The 22,304-nt window shown below is 41.9% G+C and overlaps 2 protein-coding genes across 6 annotated transcripts in view; one reads left to right on the plus strand and one right to left on the minus strand.

Annotated features, from left to right (window-relative positions):
- Positions 1-15,937, plus strand: part of SH3GL1 (SH3 domain containing GRB2 like 1, endophilin A2) — a 183,475-nt gene extending 167,538 nt beyond the window's left edge. For all 4 annotated transcript variants that reach the window (XM_075204803.1, XM_075204801.1, XM_075204802.1 and 1 more), the window contains 3 exons: positions 13,189-13,417; positions 14,687-14,743; positions 14,875-15,937. In XM_075204803.1, coding sequence (XP_075060904.1) covers positions 13,189-13,417; positions 14,687-14,743; positions 14,875-15,071 — 483 coding nt within the window. In that variant the 3' untranslated portion in view covers positions 15,072-15,937. The remainder of the gene's footprint in view (positions 1-13,188; positions 13,418-14,686; positions 14,744-14,874) is intronic.
- A 973-nt stretch (positions 15,938-16,910) lies between these two features.
- MPND (MPN domain containing) overlaps positions 16,911-22,304 on the minus strand; it is an 81,738-nt gene continuing 76,344 nt past the window's right edge. For both annotated transcript variants that reach the window (XM_075204800.1, XM_075204799.1), the window contains exons 12-13: positions 17,349-17,441; positions 16,911-17,160 (exon numbers count right to left, since the gene is read on the minus strand). In XM_075204800.1, coding sequence (XP_075060901.1) covers positions 17,074-17,160; positions 17,349-17,441 — 180 coding nt within the window. In that variant the 3' untranslated portion in view covers positions 16,911-17,073. The remainder of the gene's footprint in view (positions 17,161-17,348; positions 17,442-22,304) is intronic.

Consider the following 22,304-nt stretch of genomic DNA (forward strand, 5'->3'; position numbering starts at 1 on the left):
CCTGAATAAGTCAGTGTTGCCTAGAATACTTTATCAGGACAGATCATGGAGAGTCAACGCAAACCCCCAATAGTCTCCTGTATTTTAATACTGATAGATCTGTGCTGATCTGGATCAAATAGTAGTTGTAGAGTGTCGTAGCAAAATATGATGTTTATAGATACCATGCTGTGAGAAGAAGTTACTAAAATGGGTATAATAATTCTGCTTATAATAAGTTGTGTGTGTACAGCAAGTTTGGTAAGCTTGTCACTTGTTTTTAAATGTAAATAATTTTGCCTTCTAGCAGAGCTGTATTAAGGCTTCGGGGGGCCCGGGGCACTTAAGACCCCCCTGTCTAAGATCTAAAATTAAGGGCATAGTGACACATCCTGCATTACATCACCTACAGCCCACAGAATGACACTTACAGCTCTCCCAGAGGGCTTGCTTAGGTTGCATAAGAAAAATCATTGCTTCCACAAACTAAAATACTGTACATTAAAACAATCATCAAAACACCACGTTAAAATGGGTAATGACACCACACATTAAAACTAGCAATGATATCGCACATTAAAAATACCATTGATAACGTACACTAAAACTAGCAATGATACCGCAAATTAAAAAATACTATTGATAATGCATCATTGGGCGTGGCCAGGCCACCCTCCTACAGAAAAAAAACCTGCATTGTTGTGTACACCATTGAACGGTCACCAAAAATTGGGATTGTCCCACTAGAATCACAGCATTTCACAGACTTTGCTGCTCTCTCCTACCTGTTCTTCTCACTTTCACCACCTGTGCTGCAGGTTTCTTTAGTTGCGGCTTGTCCGAATCCTGGAATGTTAGGGGCCCTATTTGGGGGAAAAAAATGGGTACATTTAGAAAATTACAGCCACCCCCGGCGTTAAATCCGTACCACCCATGATTAATAATTAGGCCTTCCTCCAGCCCCAACATTAAAATAATAGGTTTATTTATTAAATGTGAATACTATTTCCCTCCCTACCAAACAGCTCCAGCAATAAATTAATAGTATTTACATTTCAGAAATATACCTATCTCCCGCAATTGTCACTGCCATTAAATAATTCATAGGCACATTTAATAAAGGGACCTCGGTCTCCCCAAACTCACCCCCACATTCAGTAGCGCCCAAACCACCCCATCATAAATTAATTGTCCCCACTATTGTGCCTCTCTCCCCCCTTTTTTCTCATGCTGTGCCTCTCTCCCCCCTTTTTTCTCATGCTGTGCCTCTCTTCTCCCCCTTTTTTCTCATGCTGTGCCTCTCTTCTCCCCCTTTTTTCTCATGCTGTGCCTCTTTCCCCCCCTTTTATCCTACTGTGCCTCTCTTCTCCCCCTTTTATCTTACTGTGCCTCTCTTCTTTCCTTTTTCCTCATAGTGTGCCTTTCTGCATTGTTCCCTTTTTTTTTACTTACCTTTCAATTAGCTTCTTTCTTCTCTTATCTTCTGTCTTGTTTCTTTCTTGGTCCTCTCCGCGTTGCTCCTCACTTAATAACAGGCTTGACTTGATGACGTCATGCCTGTCATTCAGTGTTAACAGTGCAGAGAGGAAGGAGGGACGCCACCGCCGCGATCAGGTGAGTAGTATCTCTATTTTTTTTTTTTACTACCCTGCTCCCCCCCACCAACGCAGGGAGCCCCGAACCCGCCCGCAAAATCCCCTCTCCGCCGCCATCGCCATAGAAGGTTATTTGCGCGGCGGTGGGGGGCCCTCGGAGAGAGGGGGGCCCCAGGCACGTGCCCCCCCTTAATCCGGCTATGTGTGTACCTAGCCTAAGCAAGTACATGGCAGAAAATTTGGAGGGCTTATTTGTAACATCAATGCTTAAGTTACAACATCACTGCTTAAGTTACATTACAGTGGAATATTTGATTAAACAATGAACAACAATGACAAAAGTAAGAACAATATAAAAATAAACCATTTGAGTTACTCTGTACATTTAACTAAAGTAAACTGTGTCAAAGATAGCAGGAGAATTAGTAGTGCACACATCATTTTACTTTTGCCAGCTAGATTACCATTAATATAATAAAATTGATGCTTGTAGAACAAGGGTAATGTTAGATGAGAGGAAAATCTTAAAACTTGAAAAAAGGTGAGTAATGAGCATTGGTGAGTGCCAAGAAAGTTTTAGGCATGTAGTTGGACTGAAGACTTGGTATTTTGAGTCAATGAAGGAGAGGGTGCATGGAGGAGAATTAATGAGCGTGGGTCTGAGTTTGGAATTGTGAAAAGATGGACCGCCTATGCCACCCTGTCTGTTGTTGCTGGGAACCGTCTGGGCTTACTTTGCCACTGTCCCCTTTCGTTATTCCGAATATGCCCACATTCCTTCTGGGTAACTGTCGCTGCTAGTATACTCCTGTGCTGGTACACTTTGGCTGTTACCCCTGACCACTTTCTATGGATCAGGATGCTGTGGATGGATCCCACCTGGCCTATGATACTGGCTAGAGCTGCTGGGTAGTGGCAGAGCAGTGGTACTGGAGAGCTGGGTCCAACCTCAGAAATAGCCGGTGAACGGATTAGATTTAAGGTCTAATCTTACAGGTCACAGGATTACAGCAATATTGAAGAAGTTGTCAAACAGGGTCTTGAAGCAGAGTGATGTTTATTTCGCTCAAGTTTCCTGACAAGGACAGTTCCACTGATTTAAGGTATCAGTGGTACTGTCACTGATATAAATGAGAATAGAGTTCTGTGTGCGGGTGATGCATCCAACCAGAGGTGGGTGGGTATGGCCAAAACAAGATGATGATATGGTACCCATCTGAAAACATTGTTAGAAAGGTAAATGAGTTAGTTGATGCAAGGGGTCTTATTTCATTTCCTGATTAAATGTAACAGATGCAACCATCAAATACATTAAACAATGTTTTATTTACAGCAGACAACAATGGTGAGGCTTGTTCACACTTCATATTTTTAGTCACCAGTAGTGGATACAATTGTGAAAATTTGCTTCTTTATGTGCATTTTAAATTTGAAGAAATCCAGATGTTTAATCACATTGAATCTGAGAGTTACCTCTGTTACTTTGGAATTGCCCATAATTAGACTTGCTGTCAAATGTTCACTATGTCCAAAAAAGATGCAGGAGATCACAGCAAAGTTTTAGGACATCACAGATAAACGTAAATATTGTTAGCTTTGCATTGCATGTAAATCCATGTTTGGGTAAACAAATTGCTTCCTGATTCTGAAAATAGCCTGTGAGGCTGTGTCTAAAACTGTATATAAAGAGAGCCCTTGTAAACTGAAATGTATCATTCTGATGTTCCATCTGACCTAACCATTGATGCCTTTAATCAGTGGAACTGTGCTTGTCAGGGCACCTGAGTGAAATAAAACATCACACTTTGCTTCAAGACCCTGCTTGACAACTTCAATATTGCTGTAATCCTGTGACCTGCAAATTAGACCCTAAATCTAATCTGTTCACCAACTGTTTCTGATGTTGGACCCAGCTCTTCAGTACCACCGCTCTGCTGCTACCCTGCAGCTCTGGTCAGTGTGATAGGCCAGGGGGGATCCATCCACAGCAACCCTGATCATAATAAGAGGTCCGGAGTTACCAGCCACAAATGTACCAGCTCGGGAGTACACGATCAGTGACCGTTACGCAGAAGGAACATGGTTCTGACCGCCATAAAGGAGCTCAGTGGTGGCAGCATTATTAGCCCCTCCTACTGCGGAAAGAGGGCGCATTTGGGATAACGTATGGGAACGGTGGCAAAGTAAGCCCAGCCAGTTCCTAGCAACAACAGACAGGGTGGCATAGGCGGTCCATCCTGTCACAAATTTCTGGTGGCAAGCGGTGGGATAACCGCAGGCGGCTTTTCTTTAACAAATCGGGAGAGCCGAGTTGTTCAAGAGAGGAATAACTGCAGACAGGAGAATGCACAGGACGTCTGATTACACCAACGTGTCCAGGGATCTCGAGACTCTGTGCAGTGCCAAGAACATTGACATCAGCCATTCGCCAAACAGGGCGGAGATGAAAGAGGCGCTGAGGAAATGGCACCGACAGCATGGTACCCCAAACGGCAGAGATCCCTGCTCAACAACCTGTAGAGGACTCTACCCAGCAGACTTTACCCGCACAACCAGCCCCTCTATCCTATGATGAGCGCAGGGCTGCCGGGCTACAGATCCAGCTAGCGGCCTTAAGGGACAACGCATCTGCAGCTGAGCGTGCACAGGTCATCGAGGCATGGCGCCAAGAGGGAAGGTCACCAACCATGCAGCCTAGGAGGGAGGCGCCCCCTAGAGTATCAGGACTGTCATCGCTACCTTGGCCTAAATTTGAGGACTGTGTTCGGAATATTTGAGTACCAGCAGGTATTTGAAAGGACTTGCAGACTACACGCTGTACCCAAAGAGGAATTGGTTAAGCATCTATCTGGTGCCCACACTGTAAGGACGTGCAGTGGAGGCCTACGGTGAGGTGCCCACAGAGGACTATGCGGACTATGATATAGTAAAAAGGGCACTCCTTAAACGGTACACTATTACCCCAGAGACCTATCATCTTAAGTTCCGGGACTTTACAAAGAACCTCCATGCCACCCATGAGGAGTTTTCCAACCTGCTGCGGTAGTCTGGCAGGAAGTGGGTTCGTGGATCAGGTGCCCAGACCGTGGATGAGGTAATAGACAATGTGCCAAGAACAGTTTCACAGACGGTGCGCATCGGAGGTGACAGAATGGCTGCTGGACCGAAAGCCTGGCACCCTGAAAGCAGCCGTCCAGCTGGCTGATCAGTATGTGGCAGTGAGGCCATACTGGCAGAAGCGCCAGGCTAACAGCAAACCTCAGGACTGTACAAACAGGGAGACAACCCTCTTCTACTCATCCCCAAAAGCAAGTACCTAACCCTTTGGATACTCCACGCCAGCTACTGCCCCGCCCTGTCCCTGGGAGTGATCAGAGCCCATCGGAGCTCAGGCTGGAGAGTGCTACCACTGCGGGAATATCGGTCATTCAAGGATGGACTTTCCCACAGCCCCAGCACCCCAGCTCTTGCCCCTAATCCGAGTTCTGGTGCCCGGCTGACTTGCTTAACTGGTGAAGGTGAGCCATTAGAGACTGTTTACACCCCTGCCAGCCCAATGGAGCGTGGCGTGTCTGAAGGTGACTCAGCGGAGAGAGTCATCTGTGTGTCCAAAAAAAAAAAAACATGTGGAGAAACCTGCATCCGGTCCAAGTGGGACCCCTGCAGGGTGAAGAACTGAGAGACTCGGGGGCCTCAATTACTGTTGTAAGTCCCCATCTTATTGATCCTGCTGCAGTATTGCAGGATCGCACTGCCAAAGTTAGTGTGGCAGATGGACTGGAGAAGGAAGTGCCTGTCGCAAGAGTGTATCTGGACTAGGGAGATGGCCAGGAGTTGCGAGATGTTGCGGTTATGAATGGCTTCCCAACTGATATGATTTTGGGCATCTGGAAATACTACATCCCCTAGCAAAGCAGAGGATGTTGTCTCTTGCCAAATTGTTCTTGTGGGAGTGCCCGGTGATTCTCCTGTCCATAACAGTATGCCAGCGCCGGCGGTGAGTATAGTTGACCACAGTGATCGCCCCCCATTGACTGACCCCACTTTGACCCTAGTCACCCCAACAAAGACCCCCCTGCAGCATATCCTGACTTAGAAGATGGTGAGGGCCACAGGGAAGAGTTCAGGGCAGCGCAACTCTCTGGTCCTTCACTGGAGGGCATGAAGCACCAGGCTGGCAGCAGCCTTCCAGCGATGGAGGTAGGGAGTGTGACCTGGCGTGAAGGTGGGTTGTACCGTATAGCTAGGAAGATAGATGGGGATAGACCATTCCTGGAACAAGTTCAACTGGTGGTACCATGGGGCTTTCACGCGCAACTGTCAGTTGCCCGTGAAATCCCTATGGCGGGACACCAGGGCAGAGACCAAACACTATAGCGCCTGACAGAGAACTTTCCCTGGCCTGGAATGTCTGATGACGTTCGGGCCTACTGTAAGTCCTGTGATGTGGGTCAGCGTCTCGGGCGCTCCAGTGTTCTTGCTTCCCTCAGGTCCTTGCCAATAATTGGGAAACCTTTTCAGCGAGTGGCTGTGGACGTAGTAGGTCCCCTGCCTGTGCCCATGTCTGACACCTACCCCTTGCCCTGTATTCTTTTGTAGATGAGTTGGACAGAGTTCAGGGTTACCTAGAGGACATTTCCAATTTCAGTAAGATTTGGGAAGATAATCTGGAGCAAATAGGGCTGGTGTTAGGGAAGATGAGGTGGGTATGTTTGACTTAGGGTAGAGAAGTGCTAGATGGGGATGTCAGAAGTACAATACTTGGGTGATCGTGTGGGGGGAGGAAGGGTTAGGTCAGAACCAGCTAAGGTAGAGACAATCCGAGACTGGCCCCAGCCCACGACCCAGTTACATGTACTAACATTCTTATCGACTGCAGGGGGCTACAGACGTTCTGTTCCAGACTTTAGTACTGTATTGAAGCCCCTGACAGATCTCACTAAGAAGAAACTCCCGAAAGTAGTTGACTGGACACCCGCTTGTGAGCTGGCATTTCATTCATTAAAGGAAGCCCAGGTTCATGCTCCAGTACTGTTGGCGCCTAATTATGACAAGGACTTTATTGTGCAAACTGACGCCTCACCGTTTGGACTGGGAGCAGTACTTAGCCATGTGGTGCCAGATGGGCAGGAGCACCCTGTGGCCAATTTGAGCAAAAAACTGCTAAACCGGGAGATGGAGTATGCCACAATTGAGAAGGAATGTTTGGCCATTGTGTGGGCAGTGAAAGAACTTCAACTTTATTTGTATGGATGACATTTTACTGTGGTGACTGATCATAATCCTTTAAAGTGGCTAACACACCTCAGAGGAAAATGGCTGTTTGTTGAGCTGGAGCCTTGCTCTTCAAATTTATGACTTTCACATAATTCACAAGCAAGGAATGGCTCACTGCAATGCGGATGGTCTCGACAGGAAGAGCCTGATCCCCTCTGGTAAGCTTAGTAGACTGCGGACCAGAAGCCAAATTGTCGGACATGGCACGCTGGTTGCTGCATGGACAAGGAGTGGAGGAGTGTGACTGGATCACTTATAAATAACTTATAGTATAAATTTATTTAAAGGAATAGTGCAGGGCACTTATTTATATAATTGCCAATGCACTTACTTTTGATATTATGTATATTTTGAGATAGGAAATCGTTATTTCTGAGACCAGGGTAGAAAATTAGCTTTTTCTGCTTTACCCTTACTAAAGGAAATACCTTATTTCTGATGTATATATCTGATACAATGAGCCTTTGTTTAGAAAGTCTGCTGTGTATTGTGATGTGGGGAAATGACTTGTTAGAAGTTTATACCTTTCTTTGGGAATGTGTATTCTGCAACTGTTGGAACAAAAGGTCTCATGGTAATCAAGCCTTTTGATGTGCGAGACCTTTTGAAGACAGGAATGGTTAATTAAGACCTTGCTACTAGATTTCCTGTGTCTAAAAACAAGATACAGGACATCTAAGTGGTTAGCACTTCTGCCTCACAGAGCTGGGGTCATGAGTTCAATTTCCGTCTATGACCTTATCTGTGTGGAGTTTGTATGTTCTCCCCGTGTTTGTGTGGGTTTCCTCCGTGTGCTTCCGTTTCCTCCCACACTCCAAATACATACTAGTAGGTTACCTGGCTGCTATTAAAATTGACCCTATTCTCTCTCCCTCTCTCTCCCTCTCCTCCCCTGTAGACTCCAATGGGGCAGGGACTGATGTGAGTGAGTTCCCTGTACAGCGCTGTGGCATCAGTGACGCTATATAAATAAATGATGATGATGATCAGAGTGTCTAGAATTTCTCAGATAAGTGTAAATATTGTTAGCCTTGCAATCCATGTAAATGTATGTTTTGATAATCTGGTTACATCCTGATTCTAAAAATAGCCTGTGTTCAAATCTGTATATAAAGCACTGTCCTGCACACTGAAATGTAGCATTCTGATGTTCCATCTGACCTGACCATTGAAGCCTTTAATCAGTGGAACTGTCCTTGTCAGGGCACCTGAGCGAAATAAAACCTCACTCTTTGCTTCAAGAGCCTGCTTGATAACTTCAATATTGCTGTAATCCTGTGACCTGCAAATTGGACCCTAAATCTAATCCGTTCACTGACTGTTTCTCAGGTTAGACCCAACTCTCCAGTACCACCGCTCTGCCACTACCCTGTAGCTCTGGTCAGTGTGATAGGCCAGGGGGGATCCATTCACAGCAACCCTGATCCATAGTAAGAGGTCCGGAGTTACCAGCCCAAGTGTACCAGCACAGGAGTGCACTAGCAGTGACAGTTACCCAGAAGGCACGTGGTTCTGAGCGCCATAAAGGAGCTAAGTGGTGGCAGCATTGCAAGCCCCTCCTACTGTGGCAAGAGGGCGCATTTGGGATAACGTAAGGGAACGGTGGCAAAGTAAGCCCAGCTGGTTCCCAGCAACAACAGACAGGGTGGCATAAGCGGTCCATCCTGTCACAGGGAGCAACTTTATGAAAAAGTTTGATAGAGAAGATTTAAGGTGGATTTATGAGCTTAAAACACTGCCCCCCGATGGCATGAACATCCATTTTGACATACAGAGTTGTGTATGAAGCCCTGATATTGGAAGGTAAGTTTTTAGGGTTTATTCTATACTTTCACCACCCAGTGAAGGCCAAAACCCATCCCGAACTTGGAAGCGATACTGGGTGGGCATAATTAGTAAGTAGTACAAGTACTGTAGACCATTGCCCTTATAGAGTTGATCTCCCTGCCAACCACACGGGTCAACACACACTTCATGCCATTAACATCAACACTTGCAGCACCTTAAGACAGTAGCCCCAGAGGTAGGGCCCCATTCCACTTTTTCTCTACTCCACAAAATCCAACCTGGATTGATATAAATTCTACTTTTGACCATTCTTGTTTTTTTATTGGTAAAAATTCACAACAGAAGGGTGTGCAATTCTATTTTTGACCCATGCATGTTCAAAAAATCTGGTCTACTATTTTTTTCACCTAATTAGATTGTACAAATACCAAAGAAGTTAAAACCTAGTTACCATATAAGCACCTTTTATACATATCCAACATTAGTCTATTAGTTAAAAAAACGCATATACAGGATAGGTGTATTAACCATATATCGATTTATTTAGCTGTATTTCTAGCCATATTCACTTGTTTAACTTTGACTTATGTAATTTTGACTGTCTATTACCTATGAGGAATAATGAGGCATATTTCAATTAATCAATTTTAACTTTATTCGAATGTATCATTTACTACTGATGCAGTCATTATATTTGTTATATTATATTATATACTGCACATTATTTGTCTAATATGTAGTGTAGAACTCTGATATCTCATTAAGCAAATGATGTTTAACATGAATTGGAATTATGTTATGATAAACATAATCTGAACATTACTAAACCAGCAGTAACAATGAAAAATCTATTCTTCCTAATTAAAGACATTATTGCAAGTTGCCCCATGTGTCCAAATGTGAAATAGACAAAAACAGGAATTTTACAATATGGACCAATCATAGAGTAACAAGCATTATATAGAACACATGATACATCTAGCTGCAATGATACACTGAAGAAGTCACGGTCACGTGACGAAACACGTTAGCAGGCAACCAGCACATCAACCCAGGAAGTAGCTACATGCGCTCCACGCTGGAACGCACGCTGACTCTCGGATTCCAACACAGACCAGCGCTGCACCTTCTTTTACACAGAGACTGACCGGGCTCGGCACGGACATTAGGACTAGGGGCACTTTCCTTCAGAGCAATTTACTGCAAGGATTGGAACTTTATTTAAAAGTCCATCATTTCATCTGGTTCGTTGTTTGACTTGTCGTAGAGACTCCATCCACATGGACATTATGGATAGCTGTTAACATCATAAGCTCCTCTTTTCATGTGTCATGTATGGGCGATCTAATTACAGTTCTTGCCAGTGCATAATTACCTATATACCAATTTCATGCTTTGAGATTAGATATATTATATTTTCATTCTATGTTAATAAATTTTTGTTGGCACCCCACTGCACTCATTATAGCCAATTTGTAAACAGATATAGGTTCAATTACCACATACGTAATTTGGGTACAATTAGTGAGTGCTGAACCTGGTTTATTATTATTTTAGGATGCGGACTGTCCTTTGATTCCTAGCTCCTGCATTTTACTCTTGACACATTGTCATTTAAGGCTAGCTGTGCACAATTCATCTATTTAGCTCCATGCTTCTCAGCCTAGTTTGATTCAATGCAATAAGTAAAAAAAGCTTATATAAACTGGTCTTCCACGGTTATATATAAAAAATGCTATAAATAGTAGCTCCAAAACAGCAATAGATCTTGCTGCTGAAAGTTTTCTTGACCCTCTCTTGGCTTTGGCTGGTTAAGGTAGTGAGATTGCAAAAGGCTCTTGTATAATGGGCGAAAAGATGTTGATGAATCCTATGAAATAAACATGAACAGGTAAAATACACACACTTTATATTGCATCTTATTGGTAAAGGACATACTACGCTATTTTCTCCTTTTTGTTCCTGAATAAGTCAGTGTTGCCTAGAATACTTTATCAGGACAGATCATGGAGAGTCAACGCAAACCCCCAATAGTCTCCTGTATTTTAATACTGATAGATCTGTGCTGATCTGGATCAAATAGTAGTTGTAGAGTGTCGTAGCAAAATATGATGTTTATAGATACCATGCTGTGAGAAGAAGTTACTAAAATGGGTATAATAATTCTGCTTATAATAAGTTGTGTGTGTACAGCAAGTTTGGTAAGCTTGTCACTTGTTTTTAAATGTAAATAATTTTGCCTTCTAGCAGAGCTGTATTAAGGCTTCGGGGGGACCGGGGCACTTAAGACCCCCCTGTCTAAGATCTAAAATTAAGGGCATAGTGACACATCCTGCATTACATCACCTACAGCCCACAGAATGACACTTACAGCTCTCCCAGAGGGCTTGCTTAGGTTGCATAAGAAAAATCATTGCTTCCACAAACTAAAATACTGTACATTAAAACAATCATCAAAACACCACATTAAAATGGGTATTGACACCACACATTAAAACTAGCAATGATATCGCACATTAAAAATACCATTGATAACGTACACTAAAACTAGCATCGATACCGCACGCTAAAAATAAAATTTATAATGCACATTAAAACTAGCAATGATACTGCAAATTAAAAATACCATTGATAATGCATCATTGGGCGTGGCCAGACCACCCTCCTACAGAAAAAAACCCTGCATTGTTGTGTACACCATTGAACGGTCACCAAAAATTGGAATTGTCCCACTAGAATCACAACATTTCACAGACTTTGCTGCTCTCTCCTACCTGTTCTTCTCACTTTCACCACCTGTGCTGCAGGCTTCTTTAGTTGCGGCTTTTCTGGATCCTGGAATGTTAGGGGCCCTATTTGGGGAAAAAAAATGGGTACATTTAGAAAATTACAGCCACCCCCGGCGTTAAATCCGTACCACCCATGATTAATAATTAGGCCTTCCTCCAGCCCCAACATTAAAATAATAGGTTTATTTATTAAATGAAACCTGCAACCTGCCATTAAAGAATTCATAGGCACATTTAATAAAGGGACCCTTTTTCCTTACTGTGCCTCTCTCCCCCTTTTTCTTACTGTGCCTCTCTCCCCCCCTTTTTTTCTTACTGTGCCTCTCTCCCCACCTTTTTCCTTACTGTGCCTCCCCCCTTTTTTCCTTACTGTGCCTCTCTACTCCCCCTTTTATCTTACTATGCCTCTCTTTGTCCCCCTTTTATCTTACTGTGCCTCTCTTCTCCCCCTTTTATCTTACTGTGCCTCTCTTCTTTCCTTTTTCCTCATAGTGTGCCTTTCTGCGTTGTTCCCTTTTTTTATTTACCTTTCTATTAGCTTCTTTCTTCTCTTCTGTCTTCTTGTTTCTTTCTTGGTCCTCTCCGTGCTGTTCCTCACTGAATGACAGGCGTGACTTGATGATGTCACACCTGTCATTCAGTGTTGACAGTGCAGAGAGGAAGGAGGAGGAACGCCAGTGCCACGATCAGTGAGTAGTATCTTTTTTTTTTTTTTGACTACCCTGCTCCCCCCACCAACGAACGGAGCCCCGATGTAGGTAGGTAAGGGTGAGTCAGAGTGAGTCATTTAAAATGGATTCTGGAGGAAACATTGTACCAGTGTAGGGATTTGCAAAGAGGTGCAGCAGATGTGTAGCGGTGAGAGGAAGTTAAGTCTTGCAGCAGCATTTAGGATGGATTGAAGGGTCGATATATGGGTGTCAGGAGTGCCAGATAGCATGCGGTTGCAGTAGTCAAGATGGGAGATGATGAGAGAATGGATAGGAGTTTTGGTAGCATGTTGAGTAAGAAAATGGTGTATTCTGGCAATGTTTTTAAAATGCAGTCGACAGGACTGGGAGATAATCTGGATGTAAGAAATAAAGCAGATGGTGGAGTCAAGTGTGACACCAAAGCGGTGGACTTGGGAGACTCAGGAAATTGTGGTGTTCTTAACAGTGATAGAGATTTGAGGGAAGGTGATGACTCTGGCAGGAGGGAAGATAATAAGCTTTGTTTTGGACATGTTAAGCATTAGGTAGCGTTGGGACATCCATGTGTGATAGCAGAAAGACAGTTTGTTACACAAGATAGTACAGAGATCAGGAGAAGAGATACAGATTTGTGTGTCAAGAGAAGAGGTGTACAATGAAAAAGTAAAGGGCAAGAACAGAGCCTTATGGGACCCCAACAGATAGTGGTTGTGGAGGGGAGGATGTGTGAGAGGTAGAAACACTAAAGGAGTGGTTTGATAGGTAGGAAGTAAACCAGGAAAAAACTGTCACGAAGGCCAATAGAGTGAAACGTGTGGGACAAGAGAGTGATAAACAGTGTCAAAAGCAGCAGAAAGGTTCAGGATAAATGAGTATGGAGAAATGACCCTTAGACTTTGCAGTGACTACATCATTGATCACTTTTGTGAGAGCAGTAATTGCTTTATTAATTTATTATCTATTTATTAAAGCAGTAATAAATTGCTCCAATCGTTTGTTTATAGTTCAGAATGTGAGAAAAAATATAAAAGTTTACAGTCTAGATATAAACTGTCCTTATGTCACTAGGTGGAGCAAGTGAGTCAGCTGTCTGCTTTGGTGGAAGCGCAGCTAGATTATCACAGACAAGCGGTGCAGATTCTTGATGAATTATCAGACAAGCTAAAGGATCGAGTATGCGAAGCCTCCTCTCGTCCCAAAAGAGAATTTAAACCAAAGCCACAGGAAACCTATGACTATGGTGACCGTGAACAGTCTAATGGAGGTATCTCCTGCAATCCACCACCCAAGGCACCAGGTAATAGTGGTTTAAGCAATGCCTGGAAAAATTGCTGCTGGGAGCAGTCCTGCTTTCAGCAGCAGTTACCATTGCAATTCCTCTTCATGGAGTCTGTGAAGAGGGTCAAAACATGCAAAATTAGACAACTTCCTTCCCAAAGATTGGCTTTTGTTGCTGCTTTTTTAAATTATTTTTTTCAGTGTTGCTATTTATCCTAAATTTTAAAATAAATTGATTTGTGTGTATGTATATATATATATATATATATATATATATATATATATATATATATATATATATATATATATATATTAGTCACGCAGAGGAAACCCACTCAAACACAGGGAGAGCATTCAAATTCCTCACAGATAGGCATGTTATTGTTTCTTATTGTATATTGCATGATTGCTCAGAGTGGTTAGCACTTATGCCTCTCAGTATCAGAGTCATGGGTTTGATACCCAAGGAGGGCCTTATCTGTGTGCTAACTTCAGGAGCCAGCACTGGCATGATTTATTACAATTCTGCTGGCTCTACTAGAAAGGTGTCCAGTGGTGCTGCTGTCTGGTCCCCACATGCAGGACCCTCCCAAAACTACTGTGGAGGTTTTCAGTACTTGGGAGCAGGGAAGGCAGGCCAGTACTGCCTGCTCCAAACAACATGTGGGGGTAAATGTATAAAGGAGCGATTTCTACAAGTCGCTGGCAAACTTACCTTTACAAGCCTTCGCCGCTTTAAATTTTCCCTGCAAAGTCGCCGATTTCTGGCGACTTGCCGAAATCATTTCTTAATACATTTACCCCCTGGAGTGGCCACGCTGCAATACAACATCTAGACCCCACTAGACCAAGTTTTAATGCATTATAGTTAAATACATTTGTTTTTAAACATTTTACTGTGCATGTTGCATAGGTGTACTGCAATAGACTATTCATTCATGAAGTTAACAATTAAGGTGCTGCAGTACTAAATATTAAACAAAAGCATATCTTGCAGCACATGTGGACTATGGGTAATAAAAGAACTCGGTCAGTCAAGGGTTCAAAAATAAAACAAGGGGCTAGATTTACTAAAATACGGGTTTGAAAAAGTGAAGATGTTGCCTATAGCAACCAGATTCTAGTTATCTGTTTAGTACATTCTATAAAATGACAGCTAGAGTCTGGTTGCTATAGGCAACATCTCCACTTTTTCATACCCATAGTTTAGTAAATATACCCCTAGGTATTTTTTCAAGCTCTATTAAAACTGTATAACTCAGAATTGTCTTTTTTTGGTTTCTGCTAGTCTCATCCTCTTTCCGATCAGAAAAACCAGCTAGAACAGCAAGCAACCACAGCTTCAGTGAGTAAAAAACACTTATTTTGAAAATGTGGTGTGGTGATATAATCAACCCTGGTTATTAATGAACAGGAACAAACTTTTTTTCTTTGTTCTATTTATTATCTTTCTTGTCTGTCATTGCTACTTAACAGCTCCGCCAGATCAGCCATGCTGTAAAGCATTGTATGATTTTGAACCTGAGAATGATGGAGAACTTGGATTCCGTGAAGGTGATATCATCACTCTGACCAATCAGATTGATGAGAACTGGTATGAAGGCATGATCAATGGGCAGTCAGGATTTTTCCCCCTCAACTATGTGGAGATACTGGTTCCATTACCTCAGTGAGGACTTGATTATTTCCCTGGTAGAGGAACTTGTTATCGAACCTTCTCACTTATAATTAAGGACCAAAACACTGGAGCGCTGTTTACATTTCTCCTCTCTGTTGTGGACGCCTCCAAAATCTCGAAGAGAAGGATTGATATAATCTTATGGTGCTTTAGCTTAAGAACACCAGCTAAAAACTTGACTCCGTCCATCTCTCTTCTGTTAAAACTCTTTAGAACTATTCTTTGAGAGATTCATTACATGCACCTAACTCTCAGAACACTAAAACGTTTACAATAGTAAATCATATCTCCGGAATGATAACACTGTATAACTTTTACAGTGATTAAGCCTCTATTGTAGAGGCAGATCTGCACGCTACAGCTAAAGTATGCGAGGGAAGATTAGGCCTTTTGTATTTTTATATTTCTTTTAACTTGTTAGTCTCTGAAGAGAGTCTATCCAGTTCATATAAACCTAAACATATGTAACCTTTATATACTATGTTATATTATGTTATTTTTGTATTCATAACTTTAGTGTTTAACCTGTCAAGTTGCATAAACTTAGGCTTGATAGCCTCCAAATCTGACTTAACTTGTGTCATTGTACAATGATTTACCAACCTCTATTTCCATGGTTGCTCCAACCACATTGCTGCAAGGGCTTTTCATCCCCTTATTTACTTGGACAGTAATAGATATTTCATGGAACACCACATGTGATCTTAAACAAGTCTCTTGCACTTTAAAATATGTTTTCTAGTGCTTTTCTTCAATTGGAACCAGCTGTGCATCTTTTCAAGATGTCCTTATGTACATACATCAATGTATTTATAACCCTGACTGTGACTTATACATAAAAATAAATGCCATAAATGAAAATTGTACTGCTATTCCTTGAAGGTTAATGGTGTTGAGTGGAAACGTAGGATGTATCTGGCCTTTAAACCCTCCTGAAAGCACAGTGGGGATCAAGTTTTTTGTTTTAAATGCATATTAGCCCTACCTGCATGCATATTTATCAGAAGGCAATCTAATCTTTTGTTGTTTTTTTTATTTTTTCTGACATGTCAAGTGATATTTAGATGGGTGGGGTACGGAATAACGGTGCTGATTGCACCGACAAGACTTACCACGATATCCTGAGTCCGGACGGCCACTTCTCGACGAGGATCCATCGCGACTCTTCTGTCAAGCAACTTTAAACCATCCCGAAGATAAAAGATGCAGATGGCCAGTACAATACTTTACAAAGGGTTGTACATTGTACATGGCCGCATAGTTACATTGCCCCCTTAAGAGCACCGTTAACAGCCTCGCCTATGTTAGTGACGTGATCAAGTCCCGCCAACGTCTTCTTTTTTCGGGATGGCTTCAAGTCGCTTGACAGAAGAGTCCTAATGGATGCTCGTCAGGAAGCAGCCGTCCGGACTCAGGATGTCGTGGTAAGTCTTGTCGGTGTGGTCAGCATCAATATGCTGACTACCACCGATTTAAATATACAATTGTATTAAAATGATTAATAAGGGATTTCTGTGAATGGTAAACTATGCAATGAATTGTAATGTTACATTATTTTTTTCTCCTTTCTGTAAATTCCTCATCTCCTCCCTAGTCCTTATCTCTGTTTTATTCTTGTGTAATCTTCTCACAACACAATAACTTGGAGTTCTGGTCTAGGGGCAAGAGATGGGTATGAAATCATATTAGGTGTGGTATGAAGTTGTTGGCGCACGTGAATTATTGGCCTTCTCTGAATTATTTTGGACCTCTGGACCAAAGGGGCAGACAACTCCATAAGAACACTCAAAGAGGTCATAATGTTATGTCCAACATTGTAACGGATACTCTACACTTAATCGTCAAACACAAATTTATTCTACATATTACAGGTTACACCACATGTCTAAATCTGATACTATTTTCAAATTCATGTATGTATTTAATGTTTACAAGAATTTTGACAATACGTTTTCTGTGGTAAGAGAAATTAGAAGAATATTGCAGGTTGGAGAATTTTAGCCCAGCTGTGTGAGCAGCATGTAAATTTGCTCCAGAACAGTCTCAAATCCTGGGTCCTTGGGAGTTCGGCTTGCCAAAGACCCCTGCAAGAGAAGATTAACCAAATGGTTGTGTTTTGTATGACTTTTAAATATATTTTTGTAGCTATGGATGTAGAGCACACTATGTATATTTTAAAATATTTACTCTAAATATATTTTATTATAAGTATTAAATGTCTGAAAATACTGTGAAAACTGTTGGCTGTATTTGTTTGTATAAGGTCTGGTACCTTTATTTTGTCCAGGAAAGTCTTCTCTTCATTCCATATGTTCTGGAATGTAGTTTGATCTGGTCCTCCCTTATAAAACTCAACCAGCAGGATCTATAGAACAGCAAGAGTATCACCAACTTTACTGACTGTTTTATAAACCGTATAATACACATATAATGTTTCAAAGACTTAAGATATCTTTGTCACTATTTTATATACAAATGCTAAAATTTGTCTGACAAGTTTAACGCATATCTCGTAAACCTGAGACCTCTATGCTAGCAGTCAAATTCCTTTCTTTTTACACATGGCATTAGTATTGCCCTCAAGGCAGCTGTACAGTATGGATTTTAACTTATGTAATGGATAGGCCGGAATGGCACACAAATAGTTTAAACAGAACAAAGATTATTTTTAGAGTCGTTGCCTTACACACAGAATAAACTACAGCACCCTAAAATACCAAATAATTTATTTAAAAAATGTATTAAAACAGGTATAAATGCATGGGAGGGAGGATCAAAATAACATCAATAGAATATAATTTATTTATTTTTTCAGATTGTAAAGTAGGGTAGAGTATTTATAACCAGTCTTTTAAACTTGGAGAAAGTATAAACACTCCCTCCAAAAATATGAACACCATACGTGGAAATAACAAAATTGTTGACTCAAAATGATGATAGATCACGGGTATACATGTCATTAGGTGAGAAGATAGAACCGGGGTGAGATATTACCTACTGCAGATTAGTATATGATGCTGTAGCTAGCCACAAGTAGAGGAAAGCAGAAAGCCAAAAAAACAAGGCACAGGTAACAAAATGTAGAAGTTTGGTACCTTAGGGAATATGGCAGAAGAGCTAAATTAAATACCCCCTTACATATTTATTTATTTTTATTTTTTTTCAACAATTTTTATTAAAGCTTTTAATTACAGGGTACACACAAAAAAAGTATACATTTTAAAGAACAAAGGGGGTGAGGGGGAAGAGGGGGAGGAGAAAGTGAGGCAGTACAAATCGATACATATCAGTAGCATCAAAAAGTGTACAAATCCCAACATCTTAACAAATTACAAATTGTTGAATACGTAGCCTGGGAAACCACTTCCAGGTATTACTGTGACGGATTATGGGGGGGCTTCAAAATGATTGATTAAACTGACGTTTTGGAGACATATCGATTCCAATCAAACCATTTGATGTGGGGAGAGGAGGCAGAAGAGGTGTAAGGTACTCCCATGGTTTCCATGTCACAGCTTAGCTGGACCTTAGAGATTATTTTAGCTATGGAGGGTAACGTAGTTGATTTCCATGCTTGGGCTATCACCGCACGGGTAGCTATAAAAATGTGGCCTATGACATACCGATCCCCCGATAAAACTTGTGGAGGAAAAAGGTGTAGAAGTGCTACTTCTGGAGTATTAGGGATCAGAGTTCGGATGACCTTAGCTCTCTGCCCAGAGTGCACGTGCCACAGGGCAGCTCCAGAAAACGTGGAATATGTCCTTTATTTCCCCACATTCACGCCAACAGGCCCTAGTCTGGGTTGGCCACATTTTTTGCAATCTAACTGGGGTCATATAAAGTCTGTGGAGCAGATTATAGAGCATCTCCGTGTGGTTCAAACACTTCGACATTCGATGGGCACTCTGGTAAATTCTATTCCATTGATCCGGTTCAAATTCCCAGCCAAGATCTCTCTCCCATGCTAATTGTGAGGGGGCCTTCACCGCCTGCTGACTTATGTTGAGGTGAGTGTACCAGAAGGAGATATAGCTGCCTTGTTGGTTCCAGTTGAGAGTCTGGAAAGGAAGAGGGTTGGTGGGTGTTGTAGGGAGGTGTCTTGTGTGCACACTGAATGTAACCAATGCCTCACTTGGCGATATTTATAGAAATCCTGGTTAGGGATTTGGAATTTTTCCCTCAAGTCAGAGAAAGACAGTAGCAATGTATCAGAGTGAAACTTTTTGACATTAGTAATGCCCCTTGAACACCACAAGGATAGATTTAAATTAGGTATGAGTTTAGCTAAAGCAAGGAGAGAGAGATTAGAGGTAGGGAGGGAGACGAGATTAGATGTCTTTAGAAATTTGTCCCAAATTATAAGGGCATCGCTCGTGAGACGTGGTAGGGTGGCCTGAGTGGGTCTCCAGGACCTGGGAATCCAAAGAAGATCAGCTAATGGGAATGCATGATTAAGGCCCCTCTCCAGGTCAACCCAAGGTTTGTGGGAACCTGGAAGGGACCAATCTCGGAGCTGAGCTAAAATGGCTGCTTCCTGGTATTTTAACAGATCCGGTAAGGCAAGACCCCCTGTCTTTTTTGGGCGGGACATAGTAGTATGGGAGAGTTTAGGTGGTTTACCCTTCCACACATAGGAGGTAAGTAGACTACGTAGTTTATCCATATAGCTTTTGGGCAGCCTAAAAGGCAAAGTCCTAAATAGGTACATCATTTTGGGTAAGAGGGACATTTTAAACGCGGCTATCCTGCCCAGCCAGGAGACCTCATGATATTGCCACGATTTTACTAAAGCATTTAGTTGTACCAACAATGGAGTATAATTAGCCTCAATCAGGTAGTCTAGAAGGGGAGTGATCATAATCCCTGATAGGGCATAGAAAGGGACCTCCAAGAATATGGATAGGTTGCCTTGAGTCGTACCAGGAGAGAATCTGCTATATTGATAGGGAGGGCGTCTGTTTTGGACGTGTTGAGTTTGTAATAGGAAACTCTTTCGAATTTCTGTAGCAAGTCATGTAAGAGTGGCAGAGAGGTCTCCGGATAAGTCACATATAGCAAAATGTCATCTGCAAATAGGCATAGTTTGTGGGTGGTTGTGGCTAAAGTGATGCCTGGAAGTTGAGGATGTTGCCTAATTTGCTCAGCCAGGGGTTCAATAGCTAAAAGGAAAATGAGGCGAAAGGGGACAGCCCTGCCTAGTACCGTTAGAGAGTGTGAATTTATCTGACATGAAACCATTGCTATAAACCGCTGCGGAGGGGCCCCTATACAAAGCTAATATAGATTGAAGTATTTCACCAGAAAAACCAAACCGAGCAAGGACCTTCCCCATATAGCCCCAATGTAGCCTATCGAAGGCCTTTTCCGCGTCTAATGACATGACTAACAATTCATGGTGATATTTATTGGCCTGTTCTATATTATTGATAGTTCTACGGGTATTGTCCGATGCTTGTCGACCGAGGACAAAGCCTACTTGATCTGGATGGATCAAGGCTGGGATGAGGGGGCTAAGCCTATTAGCGATCAGTTTGGCATTTATTTTTATATCTGTATTAAGAAGGGCGATTGATCTGTAGTTCTGGCATTGGGTTGGGTCCTTGCCCGGCTTGGGAATCGTGACAATACGTGATTCTAGCATCTCTGACGGAAAATTCCCCTGGCGAGTGCCTGCATTATACAACTGTTCTAAGAGTGGAGTGAGTTCAGTCTGAAATGTAGCATAAAAATTGTTACCCCCTTACATATTTAAGAATGTAGTTCCTTGCTATGGCCCCATGATCTTTGAGCATCCATTGCTTGAAACTCAAATTAATTATTTGCATTCAATGTTTAGTATGCTGCGGTGCTTGAAATTTAAACATGTATCTTGTAATATGCACAATGCAGTGCCGAGGTGCGTTTGTGTAATACATTCATGAAGTGAGGATTAAAAGCGCAAACCATTGGAATATGGTTTGAAATCACATACTGACAAAAATCTTTAGTGTTCCAATACAATGTTAAGGTTCATATTGAAACACCTGATGTGTTTCAAAATCTATATAACACTAGATCTATCCATTCTAATGTGCAGGGGACATCCACCAGACCTTTTGGTTATTTTAAAGAATATCTAAAAATGAATAATGACCAAAAATAAAGAAACCATGTTGAAAGAATAAATTGTTTAAAATAAATTGAACATCATCACTTTGCTTCTAGAACCTCTTCTCCCAATCCACATACATTATTGTGTCTGTAAAAAAAATGTGTAATACAGACTAGAAGTCATGCCAAATGTTGAAGTTGGTGCTAAAATATGTCCAATGCTACAACTGTGTCAACTCTTAATTCCACCATAAAGAGTTGTGCATGAAAACATTTATAATGTGCACATTTGTCCTTGGGTCTTACAACACAGTCATTGCATGTGAAAACTACATATATTTTCATCCCAATACTCAAGAACTACATGATTAGAGTTTGAGGTAATAACTGAGGTTGCACTGTGTTAAAGTAATTAAGGGACCAATTATGCAAAAGAGATTCCTTGGCTCCCCTCTTATTGCCTATACAATATATTTATTCAAGTATGCCAAAAGAAGATAAAACTAATTAGTAGATCTAGAAATAAAGTCCTTACCTGTGAAAACAAGCACATCGCTAAACATGAAAAGTGGTTTGGCATATTATGATATATACGTAAAAAAATTCTTAATATATTTTAAAGATTTTCTAAATTAAAATATTTACCTATACCACAGCCCTACTGTGTAATTAACATACATTGGGTGAAAGTTTATCTTCGTCCCACTTGCCTCCAGTAACAATCTTACCGGCTTGGGCAAGCAACAGCAGCTTTAATTTTATATCTGTTCGGCAGCCCAGAGTGGCTGCTCTCCAAGCCAACGCACTACACTGCATGACCCAGTACACAATTAAGTATCTCAGAGTGAACCTAACACTATGGGTGATTCTGGATATCTCCCCGCTGATATTGTGTTATGAGACAAAAAGACGTAGCTACACCATTGGCAGCCGTTTCCATTTCTGTCTTATTGGAGTGGGTTATTGATCAGACTGCTCACATCCATCTATATATCTTCAATTATCTTGGTACGAAGGATCTCGAGTGTACCTAGTATTGTAGGTGAGTGTGGAAATTCCCCTCCAGCGTGACAATTGGAGAAGGGGAGACGGCGCTAGCTAGAGAGTAGGAATTTCTATCTCATGCTCATGGTGA

The sequence above is a fragment of the Mixophyes fleayi genome, chromosome 1 (assembly GCF_038048845.1).
Source record: "Mixophyes fleayi isolate aMixFle1 chromosome 1, aMixFle1.hap1, whole genome shotgun sequence".
NCBI classification, from domain to species: domain Eukaryota; kingdom Metazoa; phylum Chordata; class Amphibia; order Anura; family Limnodynastidae; genus Mixophyes; species Mixophyes fleayi.